We start from the raw sequence: 12,316 nt of genomic DNA, 5'->3' as shown, positions 1-12,316 counted from the left end.
TGGCATCTCTTTAGTTCCTGTACATGTACACTGTGTTCCCGTGGTCGCTCTGCGTGCTCATCCGCGTGACTGAGGGAGCTCGAACCGCGCGCACGTGAGTGGCCATGCTGCAAGGAAGAAACCATTTCGACCGTGTGCACGGGTGCCTTCCATTCTTTGCCGGTCATTTTGTACAATAATCCATCACTAATAGAAATGAATGATTTTTCCCCATGATGTTTTACAGAATATTACTACGTGGCTCTCTGCATGGTCCTTATTTAAATTGTAATGTCTGAAATAGCTTAGACAACCACAGTTTTAGGGTAGTCTACCTGTCATTTTTAACGTAGAATCTGAGTAATTGGTGTGATTCCAATCTATTTAACATACTTTTGCCTCGTTCTTAAATATGGCACTGGATTTCAAAATCTGTTTAAAGAGATTTTTCCATCTCTCCGAAAACTGCACAGTACCGTTTGGCGTGACATGTCACGTTGTTACAAAATCCCTGCCCTGCTACTTGGAATGGTCCAAGGCTAGCTCTCACTGCCGACACAGGTTAAAGAGTTCAACAAATGCTGACGGAGAAAATAGGCTACCATAACATACTGTTTCACCCTAGATGGTGAACACTGAAGAAATATCGGACTGCATCCGCGGAAGTTCACCCGTTTTATTACAGAGGAATGCGTGCTGAACAAATTGGTGTTCCCGAGCGTTTGTTTATAACGTGAATCCGCTGGAATGGATCCAGTTGAACGAGAGAGGAGGCGAACGAGAAGAGCCTGTAAACGGACCGGGTCACAGGACGACAGAGCGAAGAGGGGAGACACCAACGTCCTGCGTTCGTTAAGCGTCGGGAATATTGATGACAATGAGGTCACAGATGATTTGGAGCTTAAAAGCGGTACTCTGGAGTGCAAAGTCATGGCACCGCGGTACAGTCTGCTTCGTGAAGTTGGAAGGGGTAGCTATGGCGTAGTTTATGAAGCCATCGCTCGCAAATCTGGAGCAAGAGTGGCTGTGAAAAAACTGCGCTGTGATGCCCCGGAAAACGTGGAGCTGGCTCTGGCGGAGTTTTGGGCCCTGACAAGCCTAGAGAAACGACATGAGAATGTGGTTCAGCTAGAGGAATGTGTGTTACAGAGGAACGGAATGGCCCAGAAAATGAGCCACGGTAACAAGCGATCCACGCAATACCTCCGCTTGGTGGAGACATCATTGAAAGGTAAGCAAAACAACGAGGATCACAAATGTTATTCAGCTAAATCAGCTCAGTACAAATGTTAGCAAGTGAATATCCACATGTTGTCTTAATGGTGTCTTGAAACCATTAACCCGCCGTACTTTAGTTGACATTTGCACACGCGAGTTAAATCTTTTGTCAGTGTGGGCCTGAGACATCTCACCAATCAAACAATAGGGGATGTTTTTGCACCTTCTCTAGCGACTCAAGTGTGGCTATGATTTAAGAATATGGGAAAAGGCTACTCTAAAAGATAATAATGGAGCCGAAATGTTTTTTTGGGGGGGGGGGCGGGCGGGCTGTATGTCAAGACATTGGAAGCGTGTTAAGAAAGACGTGGGTGGGGGATGGGGTCGCCTATAGACGTTCTTGTGTGTGTGGGTGAGGGGTTTGTGAATGAAAGCGAAGTCGACCCTGGGCCAGTTCTCTAGGCGAAATGGCTGTCCTTGTTTTAAGTCGTTACATAAAGCCATTTTATTCAGGTCACTAAAGGACTCGGCAGATCTTCGTTCTATATACGATCGAGGCTTGTGTTGTTAAACATTACGCACACGCCCTTTTTGAACAAGTCTTAAAAATGTGTGATTTAGAGTTTTAAGTAATAAAGCACTGTCCATATGTCAGCGTCTAATAAACAGGTCTCTCTCGTCTTTTTTCTAATGACGTAGGCACGTACGTCCGTTTTATGGCCAATTTGTATGTATTCCTGAAGGGGTTAATGATTTGTCACGTTTTATGTTAGATTTAGAGAAACTAGAGTGTATTCATATTCACTCTAAAAGAGTTTAACCCGCCTCTGCACAGAGTCTGTGTGCAGTCCGTTACTAAACTGTCATTGTTAAATATGCCTGTGTGGAGAGCGGAAAGGATGACTGGAAAACGAAAGCTTCCCCCATTGCCATTCCGCCTGATCTCCACAGCACACAACCCAGAGCTGTGTTTCCGACGTGCTGTTGGATCACTGTGCATGGAGACTGTGCTGACAAGTGAATTGGTGATATGAATCTGGGTCAGATTAAGCCAGGTTAAACTGGCCCTTCATAGGTAGGGACAGGTTATTTTGGGATAGATCATTAGTGGTTAGATTATAGTCAGACTAGGCTTGCATCATACGGGTGTGAGGTCATTTGTTGAGCACACTTGTTGGCTGTAGCTTCAGTTATGTCTGAACCCGAGTCTGATGTGTCAGAGTTCAGAACTGAATTAGAGTTTGGGACTGAATTAGAGTTTGGGTTTGGGGTTGGATGTGGTTGACTTTTAGACTGATCTGTCCATGTTTTGGATTAGAGGAGCTGATAAACTTACTGTATTGCTTGTTGATTGTACTGTGATTTCAAAGTCTGTGCGCTCACACAAGATAAGAGAGAGAAATTGTGTATTATTCATCTTAATTTTGATTAACCCTTCTGTCTAAAATGCCCTCACTGTGGTCTGTGTTGTGATAATCAAATGGCCCAGTCTGGACCCTGTTTTACCCCTGTCTGTCTGTAGCCTGCAGAGCCCAGAGAGCAGGTTGTCTGTACACAAGGGAACACATTGAAGCTGTGTAACACTGTTAACCTCTATGCTGTCTGCAGTATGTCAGAAAGAGACCTGAGTAACATTGAAATTGTATTCAGAGAGCAGTGAAATATTCTATTATTCATATTTAGTCCAGAATTAGCCTGTTTTTAAGGATGATTCTAGTTTACAGATTATTGTATTAATGTATTGTATTCATTTAGGATTTTCAGCTGTATGATCTAGTATGATACTAGTTTATATTTAGGTATGTGGAGTGTTCAGAATGTGTGTGTTTCTTCACTGCATTTCTGTGTGTGTGTGTGTGTGTGTGTAGCCATGTTTGTTTTTCTTAAATTGTACCAGATCACACAGATTAGTGTGTAGTGTCTTGTCCCAGTTTTGAGTCCTGTATATGTGTAGGGTGTGTGTGTGTCCCTAACTCTGTCCCATGTCCTGTTTTAGGGGAGCGAGTTTTGTCCTGTCCGGAGGAACCATGCTATCTTTGGTTTGTTATGGAGTTCTGTGAGGCGGGAGATTTAAACCAGTTTGTGCTGTCGCGGCAGCCTGACCCCAGAACCAACTCCAGTTTCATGCTCCAGCTGAGCAGTGCCGTGGCATTTTTGCATCAAAACAATATTGTTCACCGAGACCTCAAACCAGACAACATCCTGATCTCAGAACGCTCAGGTGTGCCTGTACTCAAAGTGGCTGATTTCGGCCTTAGTAAAGTCTGCGCTGGCCTGAGCACTGGGATGAACCAGGGTGATGATGTGGAAAATAAAAACAAACCGAAAAGCATGAACATAAATAAGTTCTGGTTGTCGTCAGCGTGCGGCTCAGATTTCTACATGGCCCCTGAGGTTTGGGAAGGTCACTACACCGCCAAAGCAGACATCTTTGCCCTAGGCATTATCATCTGGGCCATGATCGAGAGGATCACTTTCATCGATGCGGAGTCAAAACGGGAGCTCCTGGGGACATACGTCCGGCAGGGGGCTGAGATCATTCCTGTTGGGGAGGCCTTACTGGAGAACCCGAAAATGGTGCTGAGTATTCCACAGAGGCGACGGTCTCAAATGTCAGAGTCACTACGGAAGCTTCTCCAGGACATGCTAGCGGTGAACCCTCAGGATCGTCCCGACGCCTTTGAACTCCACAACAGAATGGGGCACCTGACATGTGCTGCATGACCTATGACCTCTGATACAGTGATGCTTACAGGTAGGATGTGTGTTCTTTTTCTATCTAATGGTCTTTGTTTCAGTTTTCTGCTTCTTTTTTACCAAGTGATTTTGTTTGTCAGACTGGCTCAGTAAGAGGGTGACAGTCTGTTGATGTGGCTGAGTCATGTATTGGGCTTGTTGTTGTGAGAGAAAACATTGTCAGTAGGAGTTTAGGAGAGTTCTGTCTTTGTTCTGGCTGTGGTTTACATGCCCTGAGCTGCATTATTTCAGGCTAGTATGGATACTTGAGTTAAAATAGCATATCATTCTGCAGTAGACACACACACACACACACACACACACACAGAGCTGCTTGCGTGGGTCCTTTTTGCTTGCGTGCTGATGAGCAGCTTTTGTTTTTCCTGGAGCATGCTGGGATACATTACACAACTAATACCATCCCGCCCCTCCCCCTCACTAATGTGCCCTTAGGGGATGACATCACCAACCAGCAAAGGAGAACAACAAACAGCCATACTGCCAGTCTTCAACAATACTTACCCAGCACACATGATCAGATTCTCACTTAGCACTATAACCCTAACCCTCACCCTACACACACTGCAACATCTCAGCATCACTGACCTATTATGTTCCTACATTAACCCTAACCCTCACCCTACACACACTGCAACATCTCAGCATCACTGACCTATTATGTTCCTACATTAACCCTAACCCTCACCCTACACACACTACAACATCTCAGCATCACTGACCTGATATTATGTTCCTATATTAACCCTCACCCCACACACACTACAACATCTCAGCATCACTGACCTGATATTATGTTCCTACATTAACCCTCACCCTACACACACTACAACATCTCAGCATCACTGACCTGATATTATGTTCCTACATTAACCCTAACCCTCACCCACACACACTACAACATCTCAGCATCACTGACCTGATATTATGTTCCTACATTAACCCTCACCCTACACACACTACAACATCTCAGCATCACTGACCTGATATTATGTTCCTATATTAACCCTCACCCTACACACACTACAACATCTCAGTATCACTGATCTGATATTATGTTCCTATATTAACCCTCACCCACACACACTACAACATCTCAGCATCACTGACCTGATATTATGTTCCTACATTAACCCTCACCCACACACACTACAACATCTCAGCATCACTGACCTGATATTATGTTCCTATATTAACCCTCACCCCACACACACTACAACATCTCAGCATCACTGACCTGATATTATGTTCCTATATTAACCCTCACCCCACACACACTACAACATCTCAGCATCACTGACCTGATATTATGTTCCTATATTAACCCTCACCCCACACACACTGCAACATCTCAGCATCACTGACCTGATATTATGTTCCTATATTAACCCTCACCCCACACACACTACAACATCTCAGCATCACTGACCTGATATTATGTTCCTATATTAACCCTCACCCCACACACACTGCAACATCTCAGCATCACTGACCTGATATTATGTTCGTACATTAACCCTAACCCTCACCCTACACACACTACAACATCTCAGCATCACTGACCTGATATTATGTTCCTATATTAACCCTCACCCTACACACACTACAACATCTCAGCATCACTGACCTGATATTATGTTCCTATATTAACCCTCACCCCACACACACTACAACATCTCAGCATCACTGACCTGATATTATGTTCCTATATTAACCCTCACCCTACACACACTACAACATCTCAGCATCACTGACCTGATAGTATGTTCCTATATTAACCCTCACCCCACACACACTGCAACATCTCAGCATCACTGACCTGATATTATGTTCCTATATTAACCCTCACCCTACACACACTACAACATCTCAGCATCACTGACCTGATATTATGTTCCTACATTACGGATATAATCCACTAATTTCACCAACATTCATAGCACTGTACCATCACTCACATTCATGATATCTCAGATTTACATTACTTACATTGGTAATATTTCAGTGTCACATAAATGCCATTCGTAACGTCTCAGATTTACATTACTGACATTGGTAATATCTCAGTGTCACATAAATGCCATTCGTAACATCTCAACTTAACATTACTGACATTGGTAATATCTCAGTGTCACATAAATGCCATTCGTAACATCTCAACTTAACATTACTGACATTGGTAATATCTCAGTGTCACATAAATGCCATTCGTAACATCTCAACTTAACATTACTGACATTGGTAATATCTCAGTGTCACATAAATGCCATTCGTAACATCTCAACTTAACATTACTGACATTGGTAATATCTCAGTGTCACATAAATGCCATTCACAATATCTCAACTTAACATTACTGACATTGGTAATATCTCAGTGTCACATAAATGCCATTCACAATATCTCAGATTTACATTACTGACATTGGTAATATCTCAGTGTCACATAAATGCCATTCACAATATCTCAGATTTACATTACTTACACCACCGGTTGAGAAAATGTGTAGACCTGTGCCATGCACTCCAGTGAGTGCTTAAGGGTGGTGAATGCACACAGATTAACTCTTGGAGTATAGATGACATGAAGTAACATTGTTTGTAGAGAGAGTTAGAACTTTTTAACTGGTCCTGGAAATTCAGTGTTTTCTGCACATGTCCTTAACATAGAATTTGTGGTTACTAATTTAAATATGACCCTTTGCAATTAGCAATCTAAATGTGACTTTGACTGTCGACAGTCGAACTCGACTGAATGTATTTATAATGACCATGATTCTTGTAGGACTTTTTGAAGTCTTTATAGAACTGCTGATAATAACCTATGAGTCATTTCAAGCTTTAAAAACATTGAAGATATTTTTTGTCTGTCACATACAGTAGTATGACAGTGCTCTGGAAAGGACCTGAGGTGAGGTTCTAGTGTTGATGGAGCCACTTAGTTATGGCTGAATTTGATCATAATATTTACATACGTTAGGGTTAAGGTTAGGGCTTTTTTTCTGTTTGCATTCGCACCACCAGTATGAACACAGAAGTGACGTAAGCCGGCTGACAGTGGTATAGCGACATCATCCTGAGAGCTGTTGTTTACACGGCTAACTAGGGTATCTGCACATTTAAGTACAAATTTAATGACTTTTAAGACCTTTTAAATACCTCTTAAAGGAAAAAAAATAATACCATTACTGCGGCAAAAGAAATCGACAAATTAGACTACAGTATACACAGTTATTGGGTTTTATTGAATTTGAATGACAGAAATATTCAGTGCACAGTAGATAACGTGACAGCCATCTCATTAACGAAAATAAAACTGTATGGCAATAGACCCAGTCCAAAAAAAATGTCCCCCTGCATTTACCATCGCAGAGGCAGTGAACGACTCAATGGGCACAGTGCTTTTTCAGGTGCTAGCATAGTGCTTGTGCTTTTCAGATTTCATGTGAGAATCCTGTGCTTTACAACCCATTGTCTTAAGTTTGAATGTTTTGTGCCAAAGTTCACGTCGCGCCTCATACGAATCGCTGGATGGTTTCAGCCACGACATTTATCGTCCTCCAGCCAGGTCTCATTGAATGTGAATTTACTCATCGGCTGAGTCTGCACTGCTGGCTCACAGTGTCGTGTTCTTGGTTTTTCCTCTTTATTTCCTTTTATCTATTCAACATACAAACAAATAGGTATTGGATGTTGGGGACATGGTCATTGATGTGGGATATAAAATACCGGTAAAATAAAACATAAAAACTGAACAAGAAATAGACACGCTCATTCATTCTTCACCAAATGTAATGCCTCCCTTCCTACAGTTCCAGACATTTTAAGACATTTTTAGACCTTGAATATTAAAAACTAAATTTGAGATATTTTAAGACTTTATATTTTACACAGATTTTTAAAAATGGCGGTTGCAATCAACGCACACTTACGTCTGGGCCAGTCACCGTACATGTGCATCACGCATGGTTCCTCTTGTGCTGTGAGAGTACCTACCCTGAAGGAGGAACTAAAAAAGCCCCTCAAAATGGCGCTCTAAGAACTATGATCATTCTCAGTTCCTGTGGTGCAAACAGGCGATAAAGGAGGTCGTAGTTCTAGTAGTAGTAGTAGTTCCTCCAGTAGTTCTAATAAAGTGTGAAAAAGTTCCTGTGGTGCGAAAGTGGCTAATATGTAAGGCTAATATGGCAGTATGTTTGACCACAGTGGTCAGCCTAGTGTCTCATGTCCAAATGATCAAAGCAGTCATAGCAAACGGAAAGAATAATCCGTCTAAAATCACACCACAGAAGGCCTGTGAACTAGGGCTGACCCTGACAGTCGACTATTCAACGAGTCTGAGGAATCATCAAAGCCGTCATAGCAAACGGAAAGAATAATCCGTCTAAAATCACACCACAGAAGGCCTGTGAACGAGGGCTGACCCTGACAGTCGACTATTCAACGAGTCTGAGGAATCATCAAAGCCGTCATAGCAAACGGAAAGAATAATCCGTCTAAAATCACACCACAGAAGGCCTGTGAACGAGGGCTGACCCTGACAGTCGACTATTCAACGAGTCTGAGGAATCATCAAAGCCGTCATAGCAAACGGAAAGAATAATCCGTCTAAAATCACACCACAGAAGGCCTGTGAACGAGGGCTGACCCTGACAGTCGACTATTCAACGAGTCCGAGGAATCATCAAAGCCGTCATAGCAAACGGAAAGAATAATCCGTCTAAAATCACACCACAGAAGGCCTGTGAACGAGGGCTGACCCTGACAGTCGACTATTCAACGAGTCCGAGGAGACTGAGTCAGCTGCCAGTCTCACAGTCCAGTCGTCCAGAGCTGCCGGTGTGTCTGTTTTGAAATTGAATGCATCGGATAATGAGCCGGCCGGTAGTCCCTGTCAAAGCAAAGAGACAAAAGATAACCCAAGTGAAGAAGACAAACTGTTTCATTGGGCCTTTCAGCTCTTGTCTGGTGTGGTAAAAATGGAAGCCAATGTTACAAATGAGAATATTGATCAGAGAGGGAAAAAAAAAGAAGATGATTCAACGATAACCAAGACTTGAATCAGATTCGCTTATGTAAGTTTTTAGTCAGGGACATCCCTACTGTAAACCCTGTTGACCAAACAAACACAGTTACAATAACCTACTGATTACACTAAATCAGAATGCACCACAGAATGGTAAAAGAGAATATACCTCGTACCTACAGAATGCACCACAGAATGGTAAAAGAGAATATACCTCGTACCTACAGAATGCACCACAGAATGGTAAAAGAGAATATACCTCGTACCTACAGAATGACATGACGTGAAACAGATGACAGATGGAACTTTTATGTGTTGATCATGCTCTGCTTACAGTTTTAGTTTACTTACGTTTCTTAGAATGATGCCTAGTTACTTGGAAGAAAAGAGTTGGTCAGACAACACTGATCCAGACACATTTATTTATTTTTTGTTTGATTTGGGGTTCTTTTTTCAGCATACTGTGTCAGGGATAATGTCTGAATTTGTGATCTGTGTAACATTTTTAATCTGTAGGAGACTTTGATTTTGAACTTGATTCAGTACCGAGAATAAATTATTTGTGGCTGCTAGTTTTGAGTGGTTTGTGTTTGTGTGTGTGTGTGTGTGTGTGTGTGTAGTTTAGCAGTAGTGTGTGTGTGTGTGTGTGTGTGTGTGTGTGTGTGTGTGTGTAGTTTAGCAGTTGTGTGTGTGTGTGTGTGTGTGTGTGGGTGTGTGTGTGTAGTTTAGCAGTTGTGTGTGTGTGTGTGTGTGGGTGTGTGTGTGTAGTTTAGCAGTAATGTGTGTGTGTGTGTGTGTGGGTGTGTGTGTGTAGTTTAGCAGTTGTGTGTGTGTGTGTGTGTGGGTGTGTGTGTGCAGTTTAGCAGTTGTGTGTGTGTGTGGGTGTGTGTGTGTAGTTTAGCAGTAATGTGTGTGTGTGTGTGTGGGTGTGTCGTTTAGCAGTAGTGTGTGTGTGTGTGTGTGTGTGTGTAGTTTAGCAGTAGTGTGTGTGTGTGTGTGTGTATGTAGTTTAGCAGTAGTGTGTGTGTGTGTGTGTGTGTGTGTGTGTAGTTTAGCAGTAGTGTGTGTGTGTGTGTAGTTTAGCAGTAGTGTGTGTGTGTGTGTGTGTGTGTGTGTGTGTAGTTTAGCAGTAGTGTGTGTGTGTGTGTGTGTGTATGTAGTTAAGCAGTAGTGTGTGTGTGTGTGTGTGTGTGTGTGTAGTTTAGCAGTAGTGTGTGTGTGTGTGTGTAGTTTAGCAGTAGTGTGTGTGTGTGTGTGTGTGTGTGTGTGTGTGTGTGTGTGTAGTTTAGCAGTAGTGTGTGTGTGTGTGTGTGTAGTTTAGCAGTAGTGTGTGTGTGTGTGTGTGTGTGTAGTTTAGCAGTAGTGTGTGTGTGTGTGTGTGTGTAGTTTAGCAGTAGTGTGTGTGTGTGTGTGTGTGTGTAGTTTAGCAGTAGTGTGTGTGTGTGTGTGTGTGTGTAGTTTAGCAGTAGTGTGTGTGTGTGTGTGTGTGTAGTTTAGCAGTAGTGTGTGTGTGTGTGTGTGTGTGTGTAGTTTAGCAGTAGTGTGTGTGTGTGTGTGTGTGTAGTTTAGCAGTAGTGTGTGTGTGTGTGTGTGTGTGTGTAGTTTAGCAGTAGCGTGTGTATGTGTGTGTGTGTGTGTGTGTGTGTGTGTAGTTTAGCAGTAGTGTGTGTGTGTGTGTGTGTGTGTGTAGTTTAGCAGTAGTGTGTGTGTGTGTGTGTGTGTGTGTGTGTGTAGTTTAGCAGTAGTGTGTGTGTGTGTGTGTGTGTGTGTAGTTTAGCAGTAGTGTGTGTGTGTGTGTGTGTGTGTGTGTAGTTTAGCAGTAGTGTGTGTGTGTGTGTGTGTGTGTGTAGTTTAGCAGTAGTGTGTGTGTGTGTGTGTGTGTGTAGTTTAGCAGTAGTGTGTGTGTGTGTGTGTGTAGTTTAGCAGTAGTGTGTGTGTGTGTGTGTGTGTGTGTGTGTAGTTTAGCAGTAGTGTGTGTGTGTGTGGTTTAGCAGTAGTGTGTGTGTCTGAGCAGAACCTGTAGCAGTTCAGTGTTTGTCCTCTACACATAGTCACCAACTTTTTCTTGTTCTCTTTTCCTAGATCCTCCCGGTCCACACTCTGGTTTTCTCCGCAGGTGAAGACTGGGACAACTGGGTTTTAAAACTGTGAAGCTCCTGGCATTTCTGATGTAATGTGAAGACAGAGACACAGAGACTTTCCACAGGATAAACAACTTGAGCCCTGAGACTGGACTAGGGCCCCTCCTCTCAGATACACTTTTTGTTTACAGTGTGGGTCTTTGTATGTTGAATGTTGACCCCCCCCCCCCCCTTTTTTTTTAAGGGGGGGGGCATTGCTGATAATTTCACTGGGGGTGTGAAGTGGTGGTGTGGGATCTGAGCAGTATGTTTGTTTGTTTTTTTTTATTTTGTTTTGTTTTTTGGGGGGGCAGCTTACATGTGTACACACACACACACACACACACACACACACACACTTAGTCACCTATTCTCCATCTCAAACTAGGCATCTGTGTTTAGGTTGATCTAAACACAGTGTGTGCTTCTACAGGGCATAAGCTACCACTGACAGTTACAAATTACAACAGCCCTGGAACGTAGAACATTTTGGGTTTTTTCCCCGGTACTGCAAGCTCATCCTGTATGTGTGGTAGGGAGTAACTGTGTGTGAGTGCGTAACTGTGTGTCAGTGTGTAACTGTGTGTGAGTATATTTTGGGTTTTTTCCCCGGTACTGCAAGCTCATCCTGTATGTGTGGTAGGGAGTAACTGTGTGTCAGTGTGTAACTGTGTGTGAGTATATTTTGGGTTTTTTCCCCGGTACTGCAAGCTCATCCTGTATGTGTGGTAGGGAGTAACTGTGTGTCAGTGTGTAACTGTGTGTGAGTGCGTAACTGTGTGTCAGTGTGTAACTGTGTGTGAGTATATTTTGGGTTTTTTCCCCGGTACTGCAAGCTCATCCTGTATGTGTGGTAGGGAGTAACTGTGTGTCAGTGTGTAACTGTGTGTGAGTATATTTTGGGTTTTTTCCCCGGTACTGCAAGCTCATCCTGTATGTGTGGTAGGGAGTAACTGTGTGTCAGTGTGTAACTGTGTGTGAGTATATTTTGGGTTTTTTCACCGGTACTGCAAGCTCATCCTGTATGTGTGGTAGGGAGTAACTGTGTGTAACTGTGTGTGAGTGCGTAACTGTGTGTCAGTGTGTAACTGTGTGTGAGTGCGTAACTGTGTGTCAGTGTGTAACTGTGTGTGAGTATATTTTGGGTTTTTTCCCCGGTACTGCAAGCTCATCCTGTATGTGTGGTAGGGAGTAACTGTGTGTGGTAGGGTGTAACTGTG

The 12,316-nt window shown here is 43.1% G+C and overlaps 1 protein-coding gene across 1 annotated transcript; it reads left to right on the top strand.

Annotated features, from left to right (window-relative positions):
- The first annotated feature begins 604 nt into the window (after positions 1–604).
- On the top strand, positions 605–11,368 carry stk35l (serine/threonine kinase 35, like). The gene is made up of 3 exons (XM_030778494.1): positions 605–1,210; positions 3,194–3,952; positions 11,059–11,368. The coding sequence occupies exons 1-2, from the start codon at positions 727–729 to the stop codon at positions 3,919–3,921; spliced, it is 1,212 nt and encodes a 403-aa protein (XP_030634354.1). The 5' UTR covers positions 605–726; the 3' UTR covers positions 3,922–3,952; positions 11,059–11,368.
- The last annotated feature ends 948 nt before the right edge of the window (positions 11,369–12,316 follow it).

Source organism: Chanos chanos, chromosome 6, assembly GCF_902362185.1.
Source record: "Chanos chanos chromosome 6, fChaCha1.1, whole genome shotgun sequence".
NCBI lineage: Eukaryota > Metazoa > Chordata > Actinopteri > Gonorynchiformes > Chanidae > Chanos > Chanos chanos.
The sequence above is the reverse complement of the archived record's forward strand: the minus strand, read 5'-3'. Positions and strand labels throughout refer to the sequence as shown.